This window comes from Notechis scutatus, chromosome 1, assembly GCF_049901735.1.
Source record: "Notechis scutatus isolate UNSWTSFEM ecotype Mainland chromosome 1, rNotScu1.2, whole genome shotgun sequence".
NCBI lineage: Eukaryota > Metazoa > Chordata > Lepidosauria > Squamata > Elapidae > Notechis > Notechis scutatus.
The window spans coordinates 168,603,749-168,629,754 of record NC_142009.1 but is presented as its reverse complement, the minus strand read 5'-3'; the positions used below and the strand labels follow the sequence as shown (position 1 = coordinate 168,629,754).

Here is a 26,006-nt window from a genome sequence, read left to right as displayed (position 1 = left end):
TTGCAGCCTTATATTTTCCCCATTATATATCTCCCAATTGTCCAAATTTTAAAGTCTTATTTAGCTGTCTTTCTTTTCTTCTGACACTTTTGTTCTTTTGTCTCATAGAATGTTCTGTTTAATAATGTTAGTAATCCAAATCCAAGTCCAAATTAAGTCCAACAATCTAAGTCCAAATTAGTCTTACTAGATTCCTCCAACCTTTCAAATCCATAATCCAAGCCAAATTTAATAAAAATTGCAAGTTAGTTCCTTTTATAAATCTTCCAAAGAGCAGGAAAAAAAGGCTCAATAAGTGTTCTCAAGTTATCCAAGTTGTCAACAGTAAAGTCAAGGTCAGGCCATCCTCCAGATGTTATTGCTTCTATTCTGTTCTGTGTATTAGGCTTGTGTGTATTGAAAAAACATTCACTAAGTATGTTATGATTATAGTGCTGTAGTACTTCTCTTCTTCAAGTAGATGGCACCCTTATCCCAAATCCAATGTTAAATAGTCTGTCAAAAACATCTGATTATTCAACATCTGGGGGTTTAAAAATACAAATAAACAGGTAATTTCTTCCAGAGATCGCTTTTCAAATTATTTGAGCTTTTTCTAAGCTTTCTGTATTTTATTAGCTTCTCTAGCGTTTCTTTCGCCTCTTTCTTCTCAGTTTTTTTTCCTTCCATGTGTCAATTCACCAAGCTTAGGAGTTATCTTTTAATATCTTGTAGTTACTTCAAATCTTTAGAGTAAAAGTTGGTAGTTATCTCACCCAGTTCCAATGCTCTGTCCATATACCACTCCAGCACAAATCTTGTGGTCCTGGTTGTCCCACCTTCATGACTGCCCAAAAATGGCCATCCTCCTTGCTGCCATTCGGGGAGAACTTGCTTCAGGCCTAACGAGGAAATTGTGGATTCCTTGTGGTCGGTGAAGTGTGTCTCCTTCCTTCACCACCCCTCCAAGGCGGCTATGACCCTGTAGGGTCTCCCGACAGTGGTTACTGGCTGGATTTCATGGGGCTTGATAGAGCCTGCTATTTCCCAGCTGTTCTCACCCCGACATCAATTGGAAGTCCAGCTCTCAGAGCTTCTTGAAGAAGCTTCTAGGATGAGAACCTAAACATCTTCAAAAAACAAACAGACAGTCCAGTTGCCTGTTGAAAAAAGCATCTTCGGGACAACCATGACCTGGATGACTGAGAATCTCCATAGACAACATGTCAGATAGGAACATGAATGGAACATTGAGAGAATCTTAAATCAGATTTCTGAAGAACTGAACTTCCTCCTGACTTTTGAGAGATCTGTCTTATATTTACTTGGAGGCTCACATTCCCTGATTGCTGCTTGTTACTGAGGGTCGGTCATAAGGAAGGAAAGAGTAGTGCCAGTTCCAGATCAGATTTAAAACTCATTAATGACTCTTCATTTTTCAGGATGAATGTGGAAAATTGTAGTTGTAATAGTTTTACTTAAAAGAAATATATAAGGGGTCAGTTAGACTTCATACATTATTGGGCAAGTTGGCAGCTGAGAGTTGTCTGGAGACTAGTCCCTTTAATGTATCCAGTGGGTTCATCACAGTGGTTCTGCTTTCATGCATAGTGAGCCCTTGGGAACCTTAGTATTCTTTCCCTTTAAGAACCCTCTTGGCTACAATTCTGCTAATACCATATTACTTTGGCATCAAATATTATTTTAAAATAGAGGAAAGATATATGAAACTTTATCTGCATATAAGATGCTTAGGCATTACTGGGTATTTCTCTCTCTCTTTTAAACAAAGTATATTCTGTATATCATTCAGAAACTGCATAAGAATGTATTCATTTCTGCCTCCCTATTTTTTGGCTACTGATTTGCTGAATGAAGGATTTTAATAACATTAAATTCAAAAGTTTGCAATTTTGAAATGTTGAGTTGGTTTAATAAAGATATCATCTGAAATGGTCACTTTTGCTATAAAGCACATATCATAGGGTTATAAAGGGATTTATATGTTATCAAGCTAGTGTAACTTTATATGGTCAAGACTGCTTCAGAAAAGTTTAGAGGATTATTTACATGCTAAGCCATAAACTTTTGCAAACCAGACCAGCTAGATCTGTGCAATATGCCATACCCAAACCATATTTAAGGCTTAGCTGGGATGAGGAAACCTAGCCACTCTCTTAAAACAGAGTCCAAGAAAAGTTTGATACATGTTGATTAGTATTACTATCTTTAAAAAATCTTTTTCAGGTTGTATCCAGGCTTGTTGGAAGATAGAAACAATTTTGAGAGTTTTCATGTGTTTTTACATATGTTATATGCATACATATATAAAGAGGGAGGTGATGGAGTACTAAATGTCAAGCCTCATAGGCCATTTACAGTCTATGAATTAATGACTGGTTTGGAGTTGTAATTAATACCCTGGGATAGAAACTGGGACTTCATGAATTCTAGTCCCACCTTAGTCACCAAACTAGCTGGTGACCCAAGGGACAAAGAGAACATTTTGCACCAAATGAGATGTATCAAAATTTCCTATCTTTTTCTAACAATAACATCTAAGATTGACAAATTGCATCAATGCTGGAAATGTCATGAAACAGAAGGAACATTTTATCATATGTGATGGACATGTAATAAAAAACCCCGAAAATACTGAAAAAACATACATAGCGTAATGCAGAAAATCTTGTAATTTAAATTTGAAATGAAACTATAACTTCTCTTACTAGGAGATTCTTAGTCATCCAGGTCAGGGTTGTCCCAAAGGTGCTTTTTTCAACAGGAAACTGGACTTCCTTGTTTATTTTGAAGTTGTTTCCCTTCTCATTCAAGAAGCTTCTTCAGCTCTGACTGGATGGGGGGGGGAATTGAATGATTTATATTCCTTGCAGACAGCTGGTCATCTGCATTCTTTTAGAGAGTCATTGAGGCCACCTGGAGGTTTATCTGTGTCCTCGGGGTCACCTGAGTAGTGTAAATGGGTGTGGAGCCTTCTTGGAACTGAATGAAGGACTGTGTTGTAGACTGGAGATAGATGATGCAGTATCACTCCTATTCTGTTGAGAGAGGGCTGTTCAATTTTGATATAGATGGCTTCTTTGACCCTTCTTTCAAACTAGCAATCCTCTCTGTCCAAAATGTGGACTTTGCTGTCTTCAAAAGAGTGGCCTTTGTCTATTAAATGCAGAGACTGCTGAATCTAGTCCTGATGGTTTTGTTCTCCTATGTTGTGCCATGTTTATGAAATGGTTGTTTTGTTTCCCCAACGTACAGATCTGCACATGTCTTATATGTGTACTGCATATGCCACATTGCTCAATTTGTATCTGGGTGTTTTATCCTTGGAATGGACAAGCTTCTGCCTTAATGTATTCTTGCATTTAAAGTGTGCATATATGCTGTATTGGCTGAAGATCCTCCTGAGCTTTTCAGATATTCCTGCAATGTATGGAATGACGACATTGCTTTATTTATTGTTCTCTTCTTTGTCTGTTATGGATGAGCTCCTGCTGGGTTTTTTTGGGGATTTGATGAAGGCCCACTTTGGGGTAGCCACATGTTCTGAGGACTTCCTTGATGTGTTTTAGTTCTTTTTTTTCCTGTCCAGTCCAGGAAGTTAGACAATGAATTTGATTTATCTGTCCACAGAATTGATATTGATAGGTTTGGTGAATGCTTCCAATTCCAGTGTTTTGTTCTTGACCCAAGGATCATTCACATAATACCCAATGAGTGGGTGGAATTCTGGTGAAGGACTTTAGGGCTTTGGCTTCTATCTCTTCCATGTAGAGATTGGCCACAATGGGGGACGCAGGTGAACCCATGGCACACCTATATTTTTTCACCAAACATATTATCTCTGTGGAGAGATACATCAAATTCACACAGGAAGATGTTAAAGAAAATATTCTAACCTTCCTTAGAAAATATTCTAACCTTTGCAGTACACATCAAGGAAGAGAGAAGCCTTAACATTGAAGTTTACAAAAAAAAAAAAACCACACAAATCAGTATTTACATTTTGATTCTTACCATTCACTGGAGCACAAAATGGGAGTTATCAGAACTGTATACCAGCGAGCTGAAGGACTGTCTACTAGCAAAGATGGGAAGAAAAAGAACTAAAACACATCAAGGAATCCCTCAGAACATGTGACTATCCCAAGTGGGCCTTCATCAAATCTCCAAAAAGGCCCAGCAGGAGCTCTTCCATAATAGACAAGAAGAGAACAAGAAATGAAGCAATGCCATATGTTACAGAAATATCTGAAAAGCTCAGGAGGATCTTCAGCCCACAATATACAAGCACATTTTAAACCCAAGATGTTTGTCCAACCCAAGGTTAAAACACCCAGACACAAATAGAGCAACATGGTATATGTAGTACACATATGAGACATGTACATGAGAGAAACAAAACAACCACTTCATAAACAAATGACATAAATAGGAGAACATAGGAGGACTAGATTCAGTCCATCTGCATTTAAAAGACAAAGAACACTCTCTTAAAGACAGCAAAGTCCAAATTTTGGACAGAGAGGATCATTGGTTTGAAAGAGGGGTTAAAGAGGCCATCCATGTCAAAATTGAATTGCCCCCTCTCAACAGAGGGGGAGGGATACAGCATCATCTATCTCCAGTCTACAAGAAGTCCTTTCATCAGTTCCAAGAAGGCTCCACACCCATTTGCACTACTCAGGTGACCCTGAGGACACAGATTAACCTCCAGGTGGCCTCAATGACTCTCTAAAAGAATTCAAATAACCAGCTGTCTGCAAGGAATATAAATCCTTCCATTCAGTCAGAGCTGAAGAAGCTTTTTGGATGAGAAACAAAATGTCTTCAAAGAAAAACAAGAAAGTCCAGTTGCCTCTTGAAAAAAGCACCTTTGGGGTTTTATTACTAGGCATAATCTCAGAAAAAAATAGCAAGAAACATAACTAAATGAGATATGTGGGAACAAATTTTACTCAATATTGGAAGAATGATACAATTCAGACAATATCTGATTGGAACTTAGATTTGGAAAATATGCAGCAATGGCAAAACTAACAGTATATATACAAAATACAAACTGATATAAATTTAAAAAATAATGTTTCCTATATATCATGTAGTATGGCAAATATATTCATTTACTGTATGTCTTCTAAGATAGCCTAAATATCTACAAATATTTCAAATAACCAGATGTAACCCGATGTATAAAACCAATCGAAAACCAAGTTCTTTCTTTTTATTAATCTTCCTCCCTCCCTCCTTCCCTTCCATCCATCCACCCATCCATTATACATATGTATATGTATACACATACAGGTGCACACAAACATGCATATATATTCTAAGTAACAATACAAGGGAGATTTAATGAACAAGCAATTTAAGATTAAAACCTCTAGTATGTAACAATTATTTTGATATGAGCTGTAGTGATTCTTTTTCAATTATGTTCAATTTGGATGAAAAAGCCAAATAATTTTATGCTTGTAATATTGACAGTTCAAACTTTAATTAACATTGATAGAATATTTGTCTCTTTTCTAGTCTCAATATGCTAAACTATCTAAATAATAGAATGTTAATAATTGTCAAATATATTGTACAAACATTAGTGTATTAAAACAATATATTAAAATTTATGACACCATAACAAAAAATAAAAAAAGAAATTCTATTCCTAAAAATATCCCTTGACTTTTTAAAAGACATACATGAATAAAGAACTGGAAATTACCTAATAATTTAGACAGAAGCTATTTAAGTTGGCAGGCCCACTAACCCTCCTGATAGATTTAGTTCAGTGGTAGGATTCAATTTTTTTTTACTACCGGTTCTGTGGGTGTGGCTTGGTGGGCATGCCAGGGGAAAAATACTGTAAAATCTCCAGTCCGAGGTGGTATTTGCCGGTTCTCCAAACTATTCAAAATTTCTCCTACCGGTTCTCCAGAACTGGTCAGAACCTGCTGAATACCACCTCTGGTTTAGTTGTTTTCTTTGTTTATTTGTTTACCCAGTTTTGTGTAATGATCCTCTCCTATAAAATGAGTTGTGTGATGACATGGGAATAGATGTTAATACTCATCAATATTAGATCCAGATCATATAACTATGCATAAGATTTATGTTTGTGTGACTCTGTATGTGGTTTTCAAATAAAATTAAAGCTTTACTGATAAATTATTTTATTGTAATACTTATAAATATTTTAAGATATCACAAAATATATTTTCATTAGAAAAGTTTACTTTCTTTATAAAAATCTTCTGTTTGGGTTGCTACAATATAAAAAAGATGTTTGAGACTCTAGAAAGAGTGCAGTTTACAACAAAGATTATTAGGGGTCTGGAAGCTAAAACATGGAGAACGGTTACAGGAATTGGACATGTCTAGTCTAATGAAAAAAATGGGCTGGGGGTGGACAAGATACCAGTGTTCCAATATTGGAGTGGCTGCCACAAAGAAGGGGGGGGTGTTAACCTTTTCTCCGAAGTACCTGAAGGCAGGACAAGAAGCAATGGATGGAAATTAATCAAGGAGAAAAGCAGCCTAGAAGTAAGGAGAAATTTCCTAACAGAACAATAAACCATTGGAATGGCTTACCCTCAGAGGTTGTGGGTGCTCCATCACTTTTAAGAAGAGACTGGGCAGCCACTTGTCTGGAATGACATAGGGTCTCCTGACTGAGCAGGGGGTTGAACTAGAAGAACTCCCAAGGTCCCTTTCAACTATTCTGTTATTCTGCTATAATCTACGACATTTCTCAAAAACTGTCTTTATACATATATGCTTACTAAGAACTCTCAGCTGAAAAATGGTTATTTGCAAGTTGATTTTCAACATGGGGTCCATTTCAATTGCCTAATTTGATGTATTTGATTAATTTACTTTGTTACTCATTTTTTAAAAATATTTTTTTAAAATCGTGAGCATTTTACCATGTAGCACTATTTCTGCAAGTTTTACCATACAGTTTCAATGTACCAAACCTTGACTAATGCATATACAAACTATTTTGTTAGGATCAGAAGGAACACATTTGTGATATAAACTGGTATAGCACTTTGTGGATATTTTCAGATATTAAGGATTCACCGGAGAGCATTTTCAAATAAGTTTTTAAGGAACCTGTGATAAATATATATGCTGAACCTTGGAACTGCAACGAAGGGAGGTGTTTTAACTTTTTCCTTTTCATGAAGGCACTGACAAAAATGGGTTCCCTCCCCAGCAGCTGTTTGTATCAAGAGAAAAGGTTTTGTTAGAATCAACAGAAACTTTTCTTTGGTGTGTAACTTTGATCGAGGAAGGTTTTCTTAGCAGCTATGATGAAGGGGAGGGTTAAACATCCCCAAATTATACCTTTTGACCGCAAAATTTGTTTAGATTCTAGGTAATAACAGCTACTGCTCATGATAATTGAATGTCCTGTCTAGCTATGTCCATTTGGGGAGAGAATAAGTTGTTGTATTTTTAATTTGGCAAAAATCATATAGAAGTAATCCTGAGCCTGATGTCATTGCTAAAGCTGTTGCTTCCTTTCTGTGAAATGTTCACTCTTCCTCAAGAGGCATGGTGGCTCAGTGGCTTAATGACACTGGAGATGGCATTTGCTCTGTAGTTCAAGCCCTAGCACTGTATGTTGGGGTGAGCTCCTGTCACTTGCCTCAACTTCTGCCCACCTAGCAGTTTGAAGGCATGTTCCATGAGACTAGTTAAATAGGTACCACTTCAGTGGGGAGATGAGCTGCTACTTTGGGCAGGTGGTCAGATTCCTGCCAGCTCTGAACCTTCCTGATTGCGACACTCATTTGCAAGGCAGCTCTAGTGGAGAGAGGAGGACACTGCAAAAAGAGCCTCTTGTCTTTTTCTCTGGTGTGAAGCTAGCTTGCTCTCCTGTGGCGCACCTTGGGAAACTTGCAAACATGTACCGCAACAGAGCTAGTTAATTGCCAGCCAAACTACTACTCTGCATTAGCATTGTGGTCTCCTGGCTATTGAAACAATGTCATACACTAATAATACTCTTCCTCGAGTATTCAACTCTTTGCGGAGTCCTTTTTGCTTCTCGAGCTTGGATGTTTGCTTGCAGGTGTTACATCACCAGACTAGGGCAACATCTTCAGTGACTGGATAACAAAATAGCACTGAAGATGTTACCTACTCTGATAACAAAACATTTGCAAATAAATAACCAAGACACCTAGGACTCCACAGGTCTCAACCCTGAGCATTATATTATATATATTATATTCTCTTCTATTGATTTAACTTTTTTGCTGCTATCTAATGGTTACTGTAGTCCTACTTACAGTGAATGATGAACCAGAAATTGCTTCTTGAGCTGCTACTTACAGCTGCCTAGGGCATTTTTGGGGAAGTCTGCCTGGTTCCGAAGAAACTGCCTCTTAACACATTGTGGGGGTATTCTTTAACTAAAGGGGCATTGCTGTTCCCCCTTAATCCTTTCTGGGTTACTTCAAGTAATAAGATGTTTCTGAGAAATGTGAAACTGCCAGATAGTTGATTATATAGCAAGCATGTGAATGTTGTGTTACAACTGTTTTAACAGATTAAGAATTCATTTTGAGCCCAGACTCAATTAAAAATGATACTAAGTAGTTTGAAAGCAAGTTAGCTAAAATGTATTTTTCCCAATGTGCCTGCTAAACTATTGATAGGCCCATTTCTCATTCTGCCAGTTTTTGAAGTGCTTCTGGTGGGAACAAAAAGTTATTTTTAACAGCAGCATTGAGATGTAAAAATCTTATCCTTCAGAGGTTTGTTTGATTCTTTTTCTTGATACTTTCGCTACCAAAATCATTTATAATTAAGTAGCTCTTTCATGTAAAATTAATCTGCTAGCTCCAGTGCTTGTAAATTTTGTTTTAGGTATGATTTGATGGGTATGGGTTTGAATACTGTGATTTTTATAGGTATGTGTTTTTATTTTATTTTCATTGTATTTTCAAAAGACTGAAAATATGTATAGCATTAGCAGGAACCCCGGTCACAAAAGCTGGAATGGCTAGAAGTGTAAAACTATAGGAAATTGTAGAAAACAGTAACTTTTAAAAATGGTCGACTATGTAAACATTCAGAAGCAACCAGACCTGCTCTTTCATGGGGAATAATCCCATCTGTATTGTTATTGATACAATTTTAAATCCTAAATATTTCTGAAACTTTGTCCTGCTTGGATTAAATTTAAGTTTATTTCCAGACTGTCTTAGCCACCAGAATTTCTACAGCATATCTAGTATAACCTGGGGTAACAATATATTCCTGAATATCATGAATGTATTGATATCTCACCCCAAACCAGCAGCTTTGTATGGATAACAGACAGACAGACAGACAGATAGACAGATAATCAGAGTTGGAAGGGACCTTGTAGGTCATCTAGTCCAACCCCCCGCCCAAGCAGGAGACCCCACACCATTTCTGACAAATGGCAGTCCAATCTCTTCTTGAAAGTCTCAAGTGATGGCGCTCCCACAACTTCCGAGGGCAAGCTGTTCCATTGGTTGATTGTTCTCACTGTCAGAAAGTTTCTCCTTATTTCCAGGTTAAATCTCTCCTTTTTCAGTTTCCATCCATTATTCCTTGTCTGGCCTACAGGTGCTTTGGAAAAGAGCTTGACCCCTTCCTCCCTGTGGCAGCCCCTTAAATATTGGAAGTCTGCTATCATGTCTCCCCTGGTCCTTCTCTTTACTAGACTAGCCAAGCCCAGTTCCTGCAACCGTTCATTGTATGTTTTAGTCTCCAGTCCCCTAATCATCCTGGTTGCTCTTCTCTGTACTTTTTCTAGAGTCTCAACATCTTTTTTATAATGTGGTGAACAAAACTGGATGCAGTACTCTAGGTGTGGTCTTACTAAGGCTTTATAGAGTGGTATTAGTACTTCCCTTGATCTTGATTGTATCCCTCTGTTAATACAATTTAGGATTGCATTAGCTTTTTTGGCAGCTGCTGCACACTGCTGGCTCATATTTAGCTGGTTGTCCACTAAGATTCCAAGATCCCTCTTACAGTTACTGCTATTGAGCCTGGTTTCACCCAGTCCATATGTGTACTTTTGGTTTTTCTTGCCTAAGTGTAGGACTTTACTTTTCTCTACATTGAATTTCATTTTGTTAGATACGACCCAGTGTTCTAGTCTGTCAAGATCCATCTGGATCTTGAGCCTATCTTCTTGGGTATTAGCTATTCCTGCCAGCTTAGTATCATCTGCACATTTGGTAAGTTCCCCTTCTATTCCCTCATCTAAGTCGTTTAATGAAGATATTGAAGAGTACTGGGCCTAAGACGGAACTTATTTCTATGTTAAATAGAAATGGAGGAGGATCTGAATTCTTTACATAGAAATGGGAAAGGACTTAAATTCTTTACAATGCCCATAGACTTGAGCTCTTTTCCTTCCTCATAGTAAGTGTGGAACTATTGCAAAATTGTGCCTCTGGCTCTTAACTCCCATTAAACAATCCGCTAGAATACTATGATCAGTGGAGCCAAAAGCTGCGAGAGTTAAATAGATCTAGCAGTAAGGGAAAATTCCCATTCTCCATGTGACATTGTAGGACATCTACCAGAGTAAACAATGCTGATTCCATCTCATGCTTGAGCCTGAATCCAGTCAGAAAAGAATTCAGATAATCTGTTTCATTTAAGATAATGTACAGCTCAGCCACCACTAAAAAATTTTTTTCTACAAACTTCCATAAGAAGAAAAAGTTGGTTGATGACTATCATGCAAGGCTGGATCACGGTATGACTTTTTCAAGAGAGGTCACTCCACTGCTCCTTTTAAGGCCAATAGCAACACACTCTCACTTCAGAGGAGACTTAACTATCTCTGAAATCTAGCCACCAATGATGCCCCCCCCCCTTAATGTTAAAAAAAGATAGAAAAATCATGGATGCAGCTCATAGATGGTGGTGTTCATATTACAGAAAACACAATCTATTTTTGGGTGTCTACAAGCTCAACACAAAATCCCAGATAGCTTTGCAAGATGCATGTGCACACAAGATGTGTCCATATTATTTGTACTCAGCTGAGTAAGATCAAAATCAGACAAATTTATATGGGGAATTTGATAAAACAATAAAAGTTTTTCTTATGCATATTTTTGTCTCCATTTCTGCCCTCACATTCTTCTCTTCTTTTTTTAGGCTGTGCATCTAGCTCAGGCAAGTTTCCAAATTGAAGCTTTTGGTTCTGCATTTATTCTTGACCTCTCCCTGAACAAGTAAGTGTATATCTATGGTTCTGAATTATTTTGTTCAGTATAGCAGATCTTTTAATTAAAATAAATATTTTAATGAAAGGAAAATTCATAAAGCATACTAATTTCCAAGGAAAATGTTGTCAAACTGTAAACATACAGTCAGGGCTCCCATCTGACTGTAAACAAGGTTGTTAGCAGGGGTGTTCTCCCATGCAAATAGTACAAGTTGCATCCCAGTTGGATGGTAAGTCGGCATTATAAATGAGAGACAGAAGTGACCCAAAACATTACAGAACCTTACTAAAGCCTTACTGGAATTGTGGCTAAAATATTTGCCAACATTTTTGAGCAAAATAGAAGACTGAGTAATGTAAAAGAAAATCTCTTAATGAAGAAACAAACTGGATTTAGACCAGAGCACTCCACAATAGGTAATTGATTTATTTTATATCACCTTGCAACAAAACAACTGACTAGTGGCAAGAAACTGTTTACCACTTTTATAGGTCTCAATGTGAGTTTGGTTCTATGAACAGAAACATTTTGTGGAAGAAATTGGCCAAAGTAAATATGGAACTCTTGGTTACTCTTGGTTAAGGCCCTCGACTCAAAAATCCAGTTGAAATCTCTACGGATGTTAGAGGCTCTCTAAGAGTATACCTGCAGATAAGGGTGTTAGACAGAATTGTTTTCTATCCCCAATGCTTTTTAGCCTCCCTGTCCATGATGGCGAACCTATGGCACACGTGCCAGAGGTGGCACGCAGAGCACTCTCTGTGGGCAAGCAAGCCGTTGCCCCAGCTTAGCTCCTTTGCGCATGCATGCGCATGCCTCCCGCCAGCCAGCTGGTCTTCAGGTCTCTGCCACGCATGTGTGGGGGGCAGGGCACATGTGCAGGGATCATGCATGCATGCGCAGGGGCAAGGTGCATGCATGGGAGTTGTGTGTGCATGCACGAGGACACAGGGTGGGGCACATGCACGGGGGGCATGCTCGTATTGCATTTTGAGGATGTGGCGAGTGCGCTTTGACACTTGGTGCCGAAAAGGTTAGCCATCACTGCTCTATGTCAACGATGTTCCAAGATTCCTATATGCTTCAGACATTTATATGCCAAAGATCCATGATTAATAAATTTATATAGTACTAATGCCTAACTCTGAAATAGGCCCACTGTGAAAGCTAAATTCCTACTGTTTTCTTAATTCTTTAAACATCAATAATATCAAATAAAACTTGACAATATTTATCAAACAAAGTGTGAAGTTTAACTGGCAGATAATTGAGAAGCCTATTGATCAAGTGAATTTTTTTACTTGCTTAGGAGTGGTTTTTACCAACACAGGACAGGATTGTGGGTAAATCATTTTAAAAGAAGCTCAGCAAGGGCTGAGAAAAATACTAAATGATTATATAAATTATGTAATTACAATTACCCAGGGAGGGGCCCCTAAAGAGAGATTGGGAAACCAATCTTGTTCACCCCCCAGAGGGCAAAAGAGTTGTTGCAAGCCCTGTGCTAATCCTCATTGAATGGCAGAAGAGACTACTAGGGAAATGTCAGAGGAACCACTTCCTGAGTGGGCTTCTCCAGGACGTAGGCCAGCAGCAGTGGGGGTGAAGGTAGCTTTGGGCCTATGTCTAATAGCAATAGCACTTAGACTTATATACCACTTTATAGTGCTTTACAGCTGTCTCTAAGCTGTTTACAGAGTCAGCATATTGCCCCCAACAATTTGGATCTTCATTTTACCCAGCTCGGAAGGATGGAAGGCTGAGTCAACCTTGAGCCTGGTGGGATTTGAACTGCCAAATTGTAGACAGCTGGCTGCAGCAGAAGTAGCTTGCAGTACTGCACTCTAACCACTGCACCACGGAGGCTCCTAATGCTACCCTGAGTGGTCTGGTTGGGAAGTGGAATTGTAGGGGCCTGAAGAAAATGGGGTCCTGATTTGCTAAGGTCTCTGTTACCATAGGAGACCAGGTTTGGGTATAGGAGAAGGAAGAAGAGTGGACTCCCTCTTCCCTGGGCCCCACAATTTGGCCAACCTGTGCTTCCATTGGAAGGGAAGCCTGCTACAAACGTCCCCTCACTTGGTCCAAAGTTTTAGCAAACTGCCTCTCGAGCACAGCATGCCTCCTTTTTTTAGCCTTTAGTTCAGCTTGGGAAACTTTCTTTGGAGCGAAAGCTTTGGCTCTGATTTTTGCCATTGCTTCCCTTTGAGCTGACTGGCCATGCTGCCTCTTCCTTCCTTTCTTTTTTTCTTCTTCTGGGCCACGGGTGTGTGTGCCTCTAATTCAGAGGCTTCTGTCTGCTTGAAGGCCTCCATGTTCAAACCAGGGATACACAAGAGGTGCTGAAAGCAGCCCTCAATATGTGTCCCCTGATCTCACTGGGATAGTTCTTGTTGAGGTAATTCCCCGTTAGGAGAATGAGCGCACACAGCTCCCCTGATCTGGAACATACGCTTTGGTCTTAGGACAGCATTCCTAGCACTTTCTCAACAATGAGCATGAGCTCACTGAATTATTCTAAAACCAAACTTGAAGTGTTTGCCAGAAGACCAAAGAGCTATTCCTATACAGTATTAAGGTTCATTATAATTAAGCATGAGATGTCATGCCTCAAGCTGATGAAGGGCACATGGCTGTTCTGTTGCTCAGAGTGCCCAAAAGAGCTCAGTTCAGAGGTGAAAGGGAGTTGCATTCTAGCAACGCTTAAGTAATTTCAAGCTGAATCTTTGTCCCAGATCACTTATGAACAATTTTCTTGGACAATTTCTAGCTTTGCCTCCATAGAATGAGTCCAGTCCAAATTCTCCAGGGTGTCATTTTAGGTGCCATGTTGTGTTTCTAATGAATCTCTATGCCTTAAATCAGGTGTGATGAAGGTAGAGGTATCTAATGGCATGGTCCTGAATACACTGATTTTGTACTGTATTTCTCATTATATTATTTCCTTATCTTTTGTTTTTCTTTGGTCTTTGGCAGTAATAAAATTGAAGTTCAAGTTGAAATTGGGACAATTGTGCAAATGTTTAAAAGTATGCTGTTTTAAGCTATTTGTCATTTCTAAATTATTGCTTTGTTATGCAAACCATTAAAGAGGCCACCGGTTGCCAGCCTATGTATTGAATTATGTTTTATGAATTTTCTTGAGCAGTGCAAAAAAGAAATGTAAGAGATAAATGCTATGTATGTATAAAACTAAATAACATTGGTTTCAGGCCCATTTTTTGTGATGCAGGCATGCCTCTGAGGCAGTCGCAAAAATAAGTTTTTTAGGCAATTTTTGGAAGTGTTTTGCCTTTGTCTTCTTTCTAAATTGGGGGCTGGTCCAAAATCATCCAGCTGGCTTTGTGCTTACAGCGGGACTAGAACTCACAGTTTCCATGTACCTAACCACTTAAACTTAATATGCAATACTTAAGTCCAGATTTGCAGTTATAATACCTCATCAGGACTTTGCTATTCTTTGTTATTCTTTATTCACAATTAATAAAGTCAGCTTTATATAGCAGATTATACTGACACATTTTCCTTTGCTTCTTTGTAGTGACTTATTATCTGCTGATTATGTGGAAATTCATTATGAAGATGACAAACCACAATATTCAAAGGTAGTGTAGTCACTTTTCTTGTGTTTGATAATGTTAGCATATCTCATATATTTATTTTTTGTTAAATTTTTTCGAAGTGTGAAATGTGCATTTTGTCTACTAATGTCTGTGACATTTGATATGCTGTCTCTTTGCTATGATAGGGTAGTAGGACAAGTTTAATAAGTTTTTATTAAAATTAGGCTTTGAAGTCACAGCCTGCTTAGTTTAAAACACTGTATTGCTTGTTGCTGTTTGGTCACTAAGTCGTGTCTGATTCTTCATGACCCCATGGACCACATCATGTCAGCTCCCCATCCTCCATTATCTCCTGTCATCCCCGTCTCCTTTTGCCTTCAATCTTTCCCAACATCAAGATCTTTTCTAATTAATCCTCTCTTCTCATTCTGACCAGCTATACTCTGTCTGGTCAAAATTGAACAGAATCAGGTCTCTTACTGGAAGAAGTGCCTCTGCCCTGTGTCAGTGGGGATGGAAAGATCCACCTTGTTGCAATTGTGGTGCTGATATGCAAACTGTTAAACATATTATGCAAGATTGCCCATGATGTGCGTTCTCTGGTGAAGCAGCCTCAGAGGTCATTACCTGGAAGCTGAATTGGACATCCAGTTATGAGGCTACTGCCTTACCCCAAAACAAGTTTTACTATAATTACATGGATTGTGTACATATGTTTATTTCTGTTCTACATATTCTCATCATATGCTATGTAATAATAATAATAATAATAATAATTGTCCAAAGTATTTGATTTTCAGCTTCAGTATCTGTCCTTCCAAAGAACAGAGTTGATTTCCTTTAGGATTGACTGATTAAACTATTGTTTAATGTTTTTTACATATAAAATATTAAGACATTTTAAAAAACTATTTTTTTTATTTAAAAAAAAAAACAGAAAACAGAAACTATCCAAAGGATTTCATGTGGAAAACAGGCAAAATGCTGAATATTATTAGTCCCATTTTGTTGCTTTAAATTCAGCTTCAGTTTCATCATTACCAAACAGCTTATTATTCTGACAAGGAATGTAAATATTATCAACTATAAGCAATGTGCTAGGCAAATGCAAATTGCTAAATAAAAGTAACTTTTGGGGGTTTTCAAAAAGCTATATTATTACAGCTATGTCATCAGACATTAAACTGGGATACTTAAAATTAATTTTTACTGTGTTGTAGTAATGTACTGTGTTGATATATACATTTATGGAATGAGGCAAATGTTGGTCTTTAATGTCTACTTTTGGCTTCCACCTCCATAGAAAAAGCATGTCTGCACAGGCCATGTCATTGTTACCTGATACCATAGATATTCATTTAAGAGAATTCTACATTGAAGTAACCTGGATGCTATATTTTATCTGTGCTGGTGGAAGAGAGGGTAGAGAAAATAGTTTTGAATTTTGCTTCATGTAAAATGTTCATTGGTTGTGCGAAACATTAATTGATGTTTCAAATATGGATTGTGGCTTAATTGGAAGTATAATATTTGGATTGGCTTTAAAAAAACTTCCAAATAGAAATCCTGTTAAATCCTGTTTTTATTGACAACTAAGAAACTCCTGCATTATCAACAGTATTTGAGACACATTTAGAGGCTAAAGTTTCACTAGAAATAATAAATGGGACATTTTTTTTTACATATAGCAGTAACTTGACCTAGATTTCTCTAAACATTTTTCAGGATTAGTCATTTGTAAATAGTGAGGGAAGTCTTGAGATTACATACCACTTTGCTGATATAATTACTAATTATATAATTTCTCAGGAGAAATAGTGAATTCATTATCCAGGAGATTAAATATAGGACACTTCTACCATGTTTAGAAAATGGATTTTAATTTTGTTTTATGCCGTAAAAAGAGCTGCTATTTTGCTATTTTGTATTTTTTATGAATATGCTATTTGATGACTTGAAACTGAGGTGAAATTTGAATATCTTTGCAAGCATGGGATCACAAAATAGACAAAGTAATAAAGAACAAAGAAGCTAAATTTCTCTGGGGCTTCAGAATTGAAACAGAAAAGCATTTGTGTTCATGTGACTGGGTGGGCGCAGCTTGGTGGTCACGTGACTAGCTGGACATAGTTTGTATGTAAACATTGTAAATATTTATGTAAATATGTAATGTTTTATTTGTTTTAAAAAGCAACTTTTACCCAAAAGCAGGCAAAGCAGACAGGCAGATTGAGTTATTCACAGAATCACAGATTCACTCAGATTCACCTTTCTGCCATCTGCTACCTGAGTCTGCCCTGAAAAAAATAGAAGCTTCAGTCCTAAGGAAGGTTCAGTTCTGCTTTTAGATTAGCTAGAAAGCAAGAAATCCAATGGTTTCCTGCTTCCTAGCTAATCTAAATCTCCCGGCACAGCAGAACAGCAGATGGCTGGTGTGAAAAAAAGGGAAAAATAGCAACTTAGCAGGCAAGTTTGATGGCGCGCATGCCAGGTAAGGAGTGAGTGGGCGGGGTGGGGCCAGCCAGTGGTGCAATTTGCCAGTTCTCCAAACTGGGCAGAATCATAACAACCGGTTCTATAGAACCGGTCTGACCAGGTAGAATCCCACCCCTGAGGTTATATCCTGCAATGATACCAGATTCTCTGAAAGTACTTGATAGGTGGACAAAAATGCCAAAACCAATCTAAAAATAGGTCCATAATTATATTGTCCATTAAAATAATGGTAGATAACTGGGGAATTATTTAGGAGCAATTAAAAATCAGTTTAATAACAAATCTTAAATCCATCTTAACAGTTTGCATTGTAATTCTTTGTCTAGTTGATAATAGGTCTGCCCATATCCAATTGGGTAGGCTTCGCTCTTTCTTGAAAATTACACTTTTAATTTATTTAGTAAACTACTTTTTTATTTTTTGCAGTGTATACTAAAGCTGTATTAAAAACGAAATCACACAAGCTTTTCACTTATGTTTTATTGTCGTATACAGGCTTAAACTATGAATCCATTATTCTGATATGCATTGGATCACTTAAAAAGTAATTATAAAAACATAGATTTTTTTTGTATATTTTCAGGGAGGGGAACACTGCTATTATCATGGAAGCATCAGAGGCATCCCAAAATCCAAAGCTGCTGTTTCTACTTGTAATGGACTTCAGTAAGTATAATTACTAATAAATATCTCATTATATTGCTACTCTGTATCCTTCGTATTAGGCAGTTTTCCACAGTCTGTGTTTTGAACAGACATGTCCCAGCAACTGAAAATATGACTTTTTTTCATCCCTTCTTCTCCATCATGGACGCCATGGGCAGAAAGCCTTCTTCCATCATTAGTCATCATTTTTCTTATGACTGCAAGTGACCAGTAACCCAGTGTAATTGGATAACAGCTAACTATTTGCTAATATGCAAATTTTAGGGAATTTCGGGGGGACGACATTGTTGGTATAATTAAAGCATTAAGAGAAAAAGAAGATATTAGAGTGAAAGAAATGCTGATAAATAGAGAATATGTCTGGGACTTCTGGAAAGGCTTCTAGAGTGAGGTTGTTGAATGAGACTATAATTTGATACAGGAAAATATAAATCAATCGAACTCTAATAAATATGCTTACTTAGATTTTGGGTGGCTATTGGGCAGCTGTGATAGCGAGTTATTACTATCAATTTTCTTAGCTATGCAGATAATTGGACAGAAATGAAAACATACAGAATGCTCAATCTAGTGGTTTCCCCATAACAATGAGGTCTGGGAGATATTTAGAGGATATTGGCAATTTGGAATACAGTGCTCTATCATCTCTCTCTGTCCTATCTATATCTATCTAGATCTATCTACAGTCTGTCTATCTATCTATCTATCTATCTATCTATCTATCTATCTATCTATCTATCTATCTAATTCCAGTTATTCTGTGTAAATATTTTCCCATGTACTCATGTACATTTGACATTCCCTGTCACACTTTCTCAACTCTATCTGCTTCACAGGATTGTTGCTCAGTGAGTGAGTGCTATGCACCGAAAAGGTGGGCATAAGTCTACTAAATTGGGGCTGTGGTGACTCACAGGGCTAGGATGCTGAGAAGAAGTTTTAGAGGTCAACAGCTCCGCTGTTCAAAACTCGAGAGTGAGACGCTTGATGGAATGAGCTCCCATCAATTTGTCCCAGCTCCTGCCCATCTAGCAGTTTGAAAGCATGCAAATACGAGTAGATAAATAAGTACCACTTCAGTGGGAGAATAAAAGGGATATGAGTCTCCTCTGGTATCCCTTGGGAATGGTGATGTCACAGGCTTCAACCCAGAAATGCCTTGGTCTATGCGTCTTACCAAGTGTTAGAACAAACTTAGCAATGGCAAGAGTTATGCTGGCCTCCTTATCTATTAGTAAATGTTACATAATAAAATTATTCAATCTATCCCGGAAATGAAGAACTGTTAGGAGCTCTTTGCATATATTTCAATAGAAAATTACAGTATAAAGGTATATCAGCTTGTGTTTCAGTGTTACCATCTTTACATGGACGGAGCCTTCTGCATATGAAATTTCCCCTCCAGCTCTGCCGATAGTATAATACAACATAATAATGTAAATGCACACCAACATTTATTGTTTGTAAGTTGGTCTACATACAATGCTGCTTTGAAGTGTGCATTGCTATGGCCCAGTTATACTCTAGGTGAGAGTTTCCTATATTCTGTTTCTAATGGTATATCAAGGATTTTTTGCTTAAGAACCCATTGCCTGATCTTGTCAGGGCATGAATATTTACTTTGAAAATCCCAAAATAAACCTTTAACCAATTTGCTTATTTCTGTCATTTCATGTTTTCTGATTGGATATTTTAGATATTTGGTTTTTTTTCCAAGGCAACTCATAGTAAATAAAAAAAAAAACCTAAGCAGCCTCTGCTGTCAAGATTTTTGTTTTTTTTAAAAGAGACAAGACATAGAAAAGGGAAATAGAGCTAAAAGTTAGAGTAAGAACTAGAACTGAATGGAAAGTGATGGATATAATTTCAGTCCAAGCCAAGCTGCTTTTCCTTTGGTAATGTTTATTCTTATTTGAGTAGCAATTGATATATCTTCTTTCTTCATTGATGGATGGCTGATTAGTCCCTATCTATCTACTAAAAACCCAGTCTTCCTGCCCCTAGTTCTGAGTCCCTGAGCAACTGCCAAGAGGAATTGATGTGTAGGAAGTGGAAAAACAAATTCCCTTTGGCCTTCTTCTTTGGCCAGATTAATTTCCTTCATAGCCTATTGCTCTTTTTCTGAAGGAGATGACAAGAACTGCAATATTCATTCATCACCAACCAGTTGGTGCCTTTGTAATAAGGAGAACATAAAGGATTTCATAGATCAAAGAGACCCCATGATGTGTTCAGCAACACAGCAAGCAGGTTGATTCTACTTACAAACTCAGATTTATAAATAGAACATCTCATAATTTCAAGCTAGCACACAAACAAAATTCTAAATAGGATATTTGTCATATTGAACTCTTCTCTCATTATAAATCTAGGACTATGTGTGGATTTTATTCCAAAATGGTACTTTGGAGCAGACAATGATTGGACCCAGGTTGCATTCACACACACACACACACACATTGTTTTATGTGTTTTTTGGAACTATTTGAAACAATGCACAACCAATGCACATTCCAACCAATGCACAACCAATGCACATTCATGAGTCTCTCATGCACACATTCAAAAATGCTTTATCCTTCCTTTGTCATGATGTTGTCATGATGTTTTTATTTTGTGTGGAATACATGAATATATAGTCTGAAAATGTGTAGGAGTTCTTACAAATATATGCTCCCATTTATTTAATATTGAAGTATTTTAAATGTGTTCTTATATTCTAGTGGCATGTTTGAAGACGATACTCATGTCTACCTGATAGAACCTTTGGAGTTAACTCACAGCATGGTATGTTAATACTGACCCACCTAGTTCTTGCTTTGATTTGTTGTAAAGGATGCAAATCCTAACAAATATAAATTAAATAAGGCATTATTATTTAGTCTGAAATATCATCTATAATAGGGGTCGCCAACCTTTTGGACCTCAGGGACCACCAAACTCAAAATTTTAAATCCCGGGGACCACTAATATGAATTTTGACTGAGTGGCTTGCTGACTGGTGGGAGAGAGAGAGATATCTGATCTAACCTCTCCCTCTCTCCCACTCCCTCCCTCTCTCTCTCTCCCCCCCTCTCACTCTCTCACTCTCTCTCTCTCTCTCTCTCACACACACACAAACACAGAGATTTCTTAACAACCGGTTCTGTAATTTCTTAACAACCGGTTCTGTGGGCATGGCCTAATTTGTGGGTGTGGCTTGGTGGTCATGTGACTGGCTGGGCATGGCTTGTATGTAAATATTATAAATATTTATATAAATATTGAATTTTTTATTAAAAAGAGCAACTTTTACCCAAAATCAGGCAAAGCAGGCAGGCAGATTGAGTTGCTCACAGAATCACAGATTCATTCAGAGATCTGTGAGATCAGTTACCTGAGCCTGTCACATAAAATTTGCTTGCAAGCAAACCCATAAAATTTGCTAGCAAGAAAACTCACAAAATTAACTCACAACACACCATGTATGTAAATATTGATTTTTTAAATAAAAAACAGAGCAACTTTTACCCAAAATCAGGCAGACAGATTAAGTTGCTCACAGAATCATAGATTTGTTCAGAAATCTATCTTTCTGCCATTGGCTAGCTGAGTCTGTCACATAAAATTTACTTGCAAGCAAACTCACAAAATTAACTCACAATACACCATGTATGTAACTATTGAATTTTTTATAAAAAAAGAGAGCAACTTTACCCAAAATCAGGCAGAGCAGACAGGCAGATTGAGTTTCTCACAGAATCACAGATTCACTTAGAGATCTGTGTTTCTGCCATTAAAAGCAGAGCCGAAGATCTAAAGATTAGCTAGAAAGCAAGAAATCCAACGATTTCCTACTTTCTAGCTAATCTAAATCTCCCAGCATAGCAGAACAGCTGATGGTCAGAAAAAGAAAGAACAGCAACTTTGCAGGCAAGTTTGCCAGGTAAGGAGTGAGTGGGCGGGGAGGGCAGGCCATGTGGGTGGTGTAGCCTTGTGTTCTTGCGCAGCCTGGATTAATTGCTTTGGGGGGTGCTCTGGGGGGTGACATTTCTCTGCGGATCACCAACATTTTCTTGCGGACCACCAGTGGGCCGCAGCCCACCGGTTGCTGACCGCTGATCTATAACACTGAATTTGAATGAATATTTTTACTATTTTTTATACCCTTTGTTTGATATATTTTGTAATTTTTTAGAAATATAACTGTAGCTGAATATGTTACTAAAACAAGGTTAACCTGAATGTTAAATACACTCACACCACTCCTATAATAATGACATAATATTCAGGTGAGCTCAGTGCCATGTAAAGCATTTGGGTTGCGAACATGAAATCTAAGGACAAACCAGCAAAACTACGTAAATTTAATTTTATTTATTTTATCAATTGTTATGGCCATCCAACTTTGGGTAGCTAACATTTTGAAAAGCAAAAGCAAAAATAACCAACAAAAATTAAAAAAACAAACCAGTAGAACTGAGGCCAAACCAGAGTCGAGTCATATTCACATAAATCATTGGAAGGCAGGCTGATCCAATGCACAGCCTTTGGGAGGAGCCAGGTTTTCAAAGGTGTACAAAAAGACAACAAGGCCAGACCATCTTCATCTTAGGGAGGGATGTGATACTATTCCAAAGGGCAGGCAAAATTAGAGAGAAGGCACACCTCCAGGAGTCCCCCAGATGGCCTTGGGGGAACTTGAAACATGCCCACTCTTTCAGGGATAGAAAGAAGATAAGCAATTCACAAATAAAGCCATAACAAGGGAATGGATTGCATAAGAGGATATATTTAACTAGTTTATTTGTGTATAAAATATTTATGTTATATGGTTGAGTTGAATATAGCATTTCTGAAGTTTTTTTTGGGGGGGGGGGGGTTAATGGGCCACATGACCTCTTTTCATGCTTGGCTTTGGGATAGAATCCTGACTAGGATTTGAAATTCTGGTCATTGTTACATAAGCAGTAGAATCTTGAAAGGTCCCCAAACCAGTTTTTTCCCCATCCTCAGAGCCTCCAGGAATGTTTCCAAAGCCTAATTTCCCATTGTTTGCAGAAAATAATAGTGAAATGAAATGGAATATGAAATGAAAATGGCTTATTTTAGGCTTAGACATTAAAAACAAAATTAATTGAGCTTGTTCAATTAATTGTCTATTTTGGTTTGATGTTCACCAAATCATTAATATATTAATTATTAATTATTCACTCTGAAGTGAAGAGACTGTTCATTGGCAATTTTGGTGGGGCTTTTTCTGGAAAAGCATTCTAGATGTTTCTTTCTTTTTCTCCACCTGGGAAACTAATTTCTTAGTTTTTGCTTGAGATAATTTAGAAAATTGCAGAACTGTTGGGCTTTTCTGCCACAGTGAATAATCTTGACCTCCTCCTCCTAGACTTCTTTCTAGAGATGTGTTCTAGTTCCAAAAATAACAGCAGATGCTAAAAATAACATAGCCTTTAAGAGCATCAAGGTAAGCTTTCACTATGATTTTCTTTAGTTATATAGAATATAGAAGCTTATTCACTAATGGAGGATTTTCCCGTGGGGGTAGATGCATGACAGAAGCAGGGTTATTTTCTCTCTCTCATCATTATTATGCCATGTTCGTAGCCTATGGATTATTACAGGGTGCTTTGCTTATCTTTCTAGGAGACAGAAGAATAAAGACATAAAGAAGACTGCAGCAAAAACTTCCTATTAAAAGAGTGCTTCAATACATATGATGGCAAAGGATAGCATACATTGATAAGGGGTTAGGGAGTTATCATTGTATATCTAAATAACAACTTCAGTATTCCAAGTGCTGGTACATACATGACTAGAACAACTGTAGCAAAGATGTACAACATTGCTTTATAGAATTCCAAAGGTTCTCAGAACTTTTCCTTTAACAGCCCATTACAGCCATTTGTTTGTTACTGAATGCTAATATATTGTTAGAGATAAGGGGTGTTTAATTATTTGAACTAGGTAACATCATCAATGCACTGATGATGTTATGTAGTTCAGGTAATGAAATGTCTTCAAGAAAACAGCCAAGCTCAGAGAGCATCAAGACCCCTCATTTCAACTCTGAGCTACAAATATTCTCATTGACTGATTGTTAGAGAATTAAATATGGAAAACTATTTTAAAGGCATGGAATTATAGTTTTAAGTTCCAATTGGAATTGACTTAGATTCCCCTTTATATATTTTTATATAGCATTAGAAGACTGAGGACGCCTCCAAAAACAACATACAAAAACTCAGTAGAAAATATGGTCAAGGTCCACCCAAATAATAGCTAACCAGTAGGAGAGGAATTCAGTCCAGTTGCATTCCTGGTGAACATCTAAAGAGAAATATTCCACAATTTAATTTGTATCATTCAAAAATACAATTTCAGGTTTCTACGTATACAGGCTAAATTATCTAGCCCGTATTACATATATAAAGATATTGAATACACACACCCACATACACACCCACATACACACACCACATACACACACCACACATACTTATGGATAAGTCAAGAATGTTCGGTTCCAAAATACATCCCTGAAACAGAGTGCAGCTTATCCATTATATCTGTCTGTGTCTGTCTACCATCCATCTATTTATTCGTCTGTTTTCCATCTACATGATAATATCATACTTAAATTTATGTCACCAATACAATATTCTATTTGGTTTTTCTTCTTCTTTTTCTTCTTCAGAGCAATGCAGGTAGACCACATGTCATTCGGAGAACATTTGGATCAAATGCCTTCAGTCAGTTGGAAGATCTTGGTATGACATAACTGTACCTTAGTAAGATTTGTTACTATAACTCTGTTAATCTGTAAATAATTTAAATGGCACTTCTACCAGAGGAATGATTAGTATAGTGAACAGAAATTTACCTAGTAGTATGTCATGATATACCAGAAACTTTCTAAGTTTCCATGTAAAATTAGATAATCAGTGTAATTATTGTTGTGAACAGCCACTTTTCTAGATTCTTTGTGACAAGCTTATAGTTAGATATATTAGAAAGCTCTTTACTCTGCTATATCATTGAAATTGTGTGGCCAACTTATGCCATGATATGTTATTGAAGATTAACTCTCTGAGTGAGTTGTCCTCTATACAATGAAATACAATGAGCAAACTCCACATATATCAAACTGAGTCTTAAAATCTTTTTATTGAAGAACAGTAAGGAGCTAGTTCATAATCAAGACTGACGTTTTTTTCTGTAAAATTAGACTGCAAAATACTGTAAACAGCACATTTTCCAAATAAAAATGTATCTAGTAAGGTATATATAAAATTGGCCTTATTTTTTTTTGCTCAATTGCTCCCATATTTTGGAGCAACTGTAATTTGTATACAACCTTTAGAATAATCCCTGTGTTTACAATGAAATTCTTTTTACAAGAAAGGAAATAGTTAATTTATCAATCCATAATCATCATATTACATGTTGCTGGTAATTGCTTTCACTGGAATATGCAGGAGGTTTGAAATGGGAAGTGTTTTAAATTCATTTTTTCTAGAAGGATGATTTTATGCAGAACAAATACTCTCAGAAGACATCAGAGATAGGATTGACACTGTGAATAATTTGAATAACAGTTTATCATCCCATCATTATCAACTCAGGCATTTGGAGACGAACTTTCATTTATGTGAATAAAGTTGAGGACTGAATACTAAACTGGGTTTAAAGTAGCTTGAACATGTTTGGCTAAAATTAGCAGATCTAAAGTTTTACCAATATAAGGGGAAAGGGCCAATATGTTTCATTAGATAAAGGTGCAGATGCTATGTGGTAAAATAGAAAATTCTTTGCTATTAATCTCTAGATACTGATTCCACATCGGATTGGTCCTTCCTGACTGAATTGCAGTGGCTAAGAAGGAAAAGAAGGGCTGTGAGTATTACGACGTCAGTAATACTGCATCAGATCAAAAGATCTCTCTGCTTTTAAAAGACATGGGAAAACATGTGAAATGTAGCACTGTGTTAAACCTTAGCTTTCATGCTGAAGTGATTTGCACTGCAGGAGATCATTTATTTCACCTCATAATTTTTGTGAT

The 26,006-nt window shown here is 37.2% G+C and overlaps 1 protein-coding gene across 10 annotated transcripts in view; it reads left to right on the top strand.

Annotated features, from left to right (window-relative positions):
- Positions 1-26,006, top strand: part of ADAM23 (ADAM metallopeptidase domain 23) — a 100,153-nt gene that overhangs the window by 9,694 nt on the left and 64,453 nt on the right. For all 10 annotated transcript variants that reach the window (XR_015746443.1, XR_015746442.1, XM_087949473.1 and 7 more), the window contains exons 3-8: positions 11,158-11,234; positions 14,770-14,833; positions 17,871-17,953; positions 20,677-20,740; positions 24,642-24,714; positions 25,773-25,840. Coding sequence is in view for 8 of the 10 variants with exons in the window: in XM_087949473.1 (XP_087805599.1) it covers positions 11,158-11,234; positions 14,770-14,833; positions 17,871-17,953; positions 20,677-20,740; positions 24,642-24,714; positions 25,773-25,840 (429 nt within the window). In the remaining 2 variants the exon portion in view is untranslated. The remainder of the gene's footprint in view (positions 1-11,157; positions 11,235-14,769; positions 14,834-17,870; positions 17,954-20,676; positions 20,741-24,641; positions 24,715-25,772; positions 25,841-26,006) is intronic.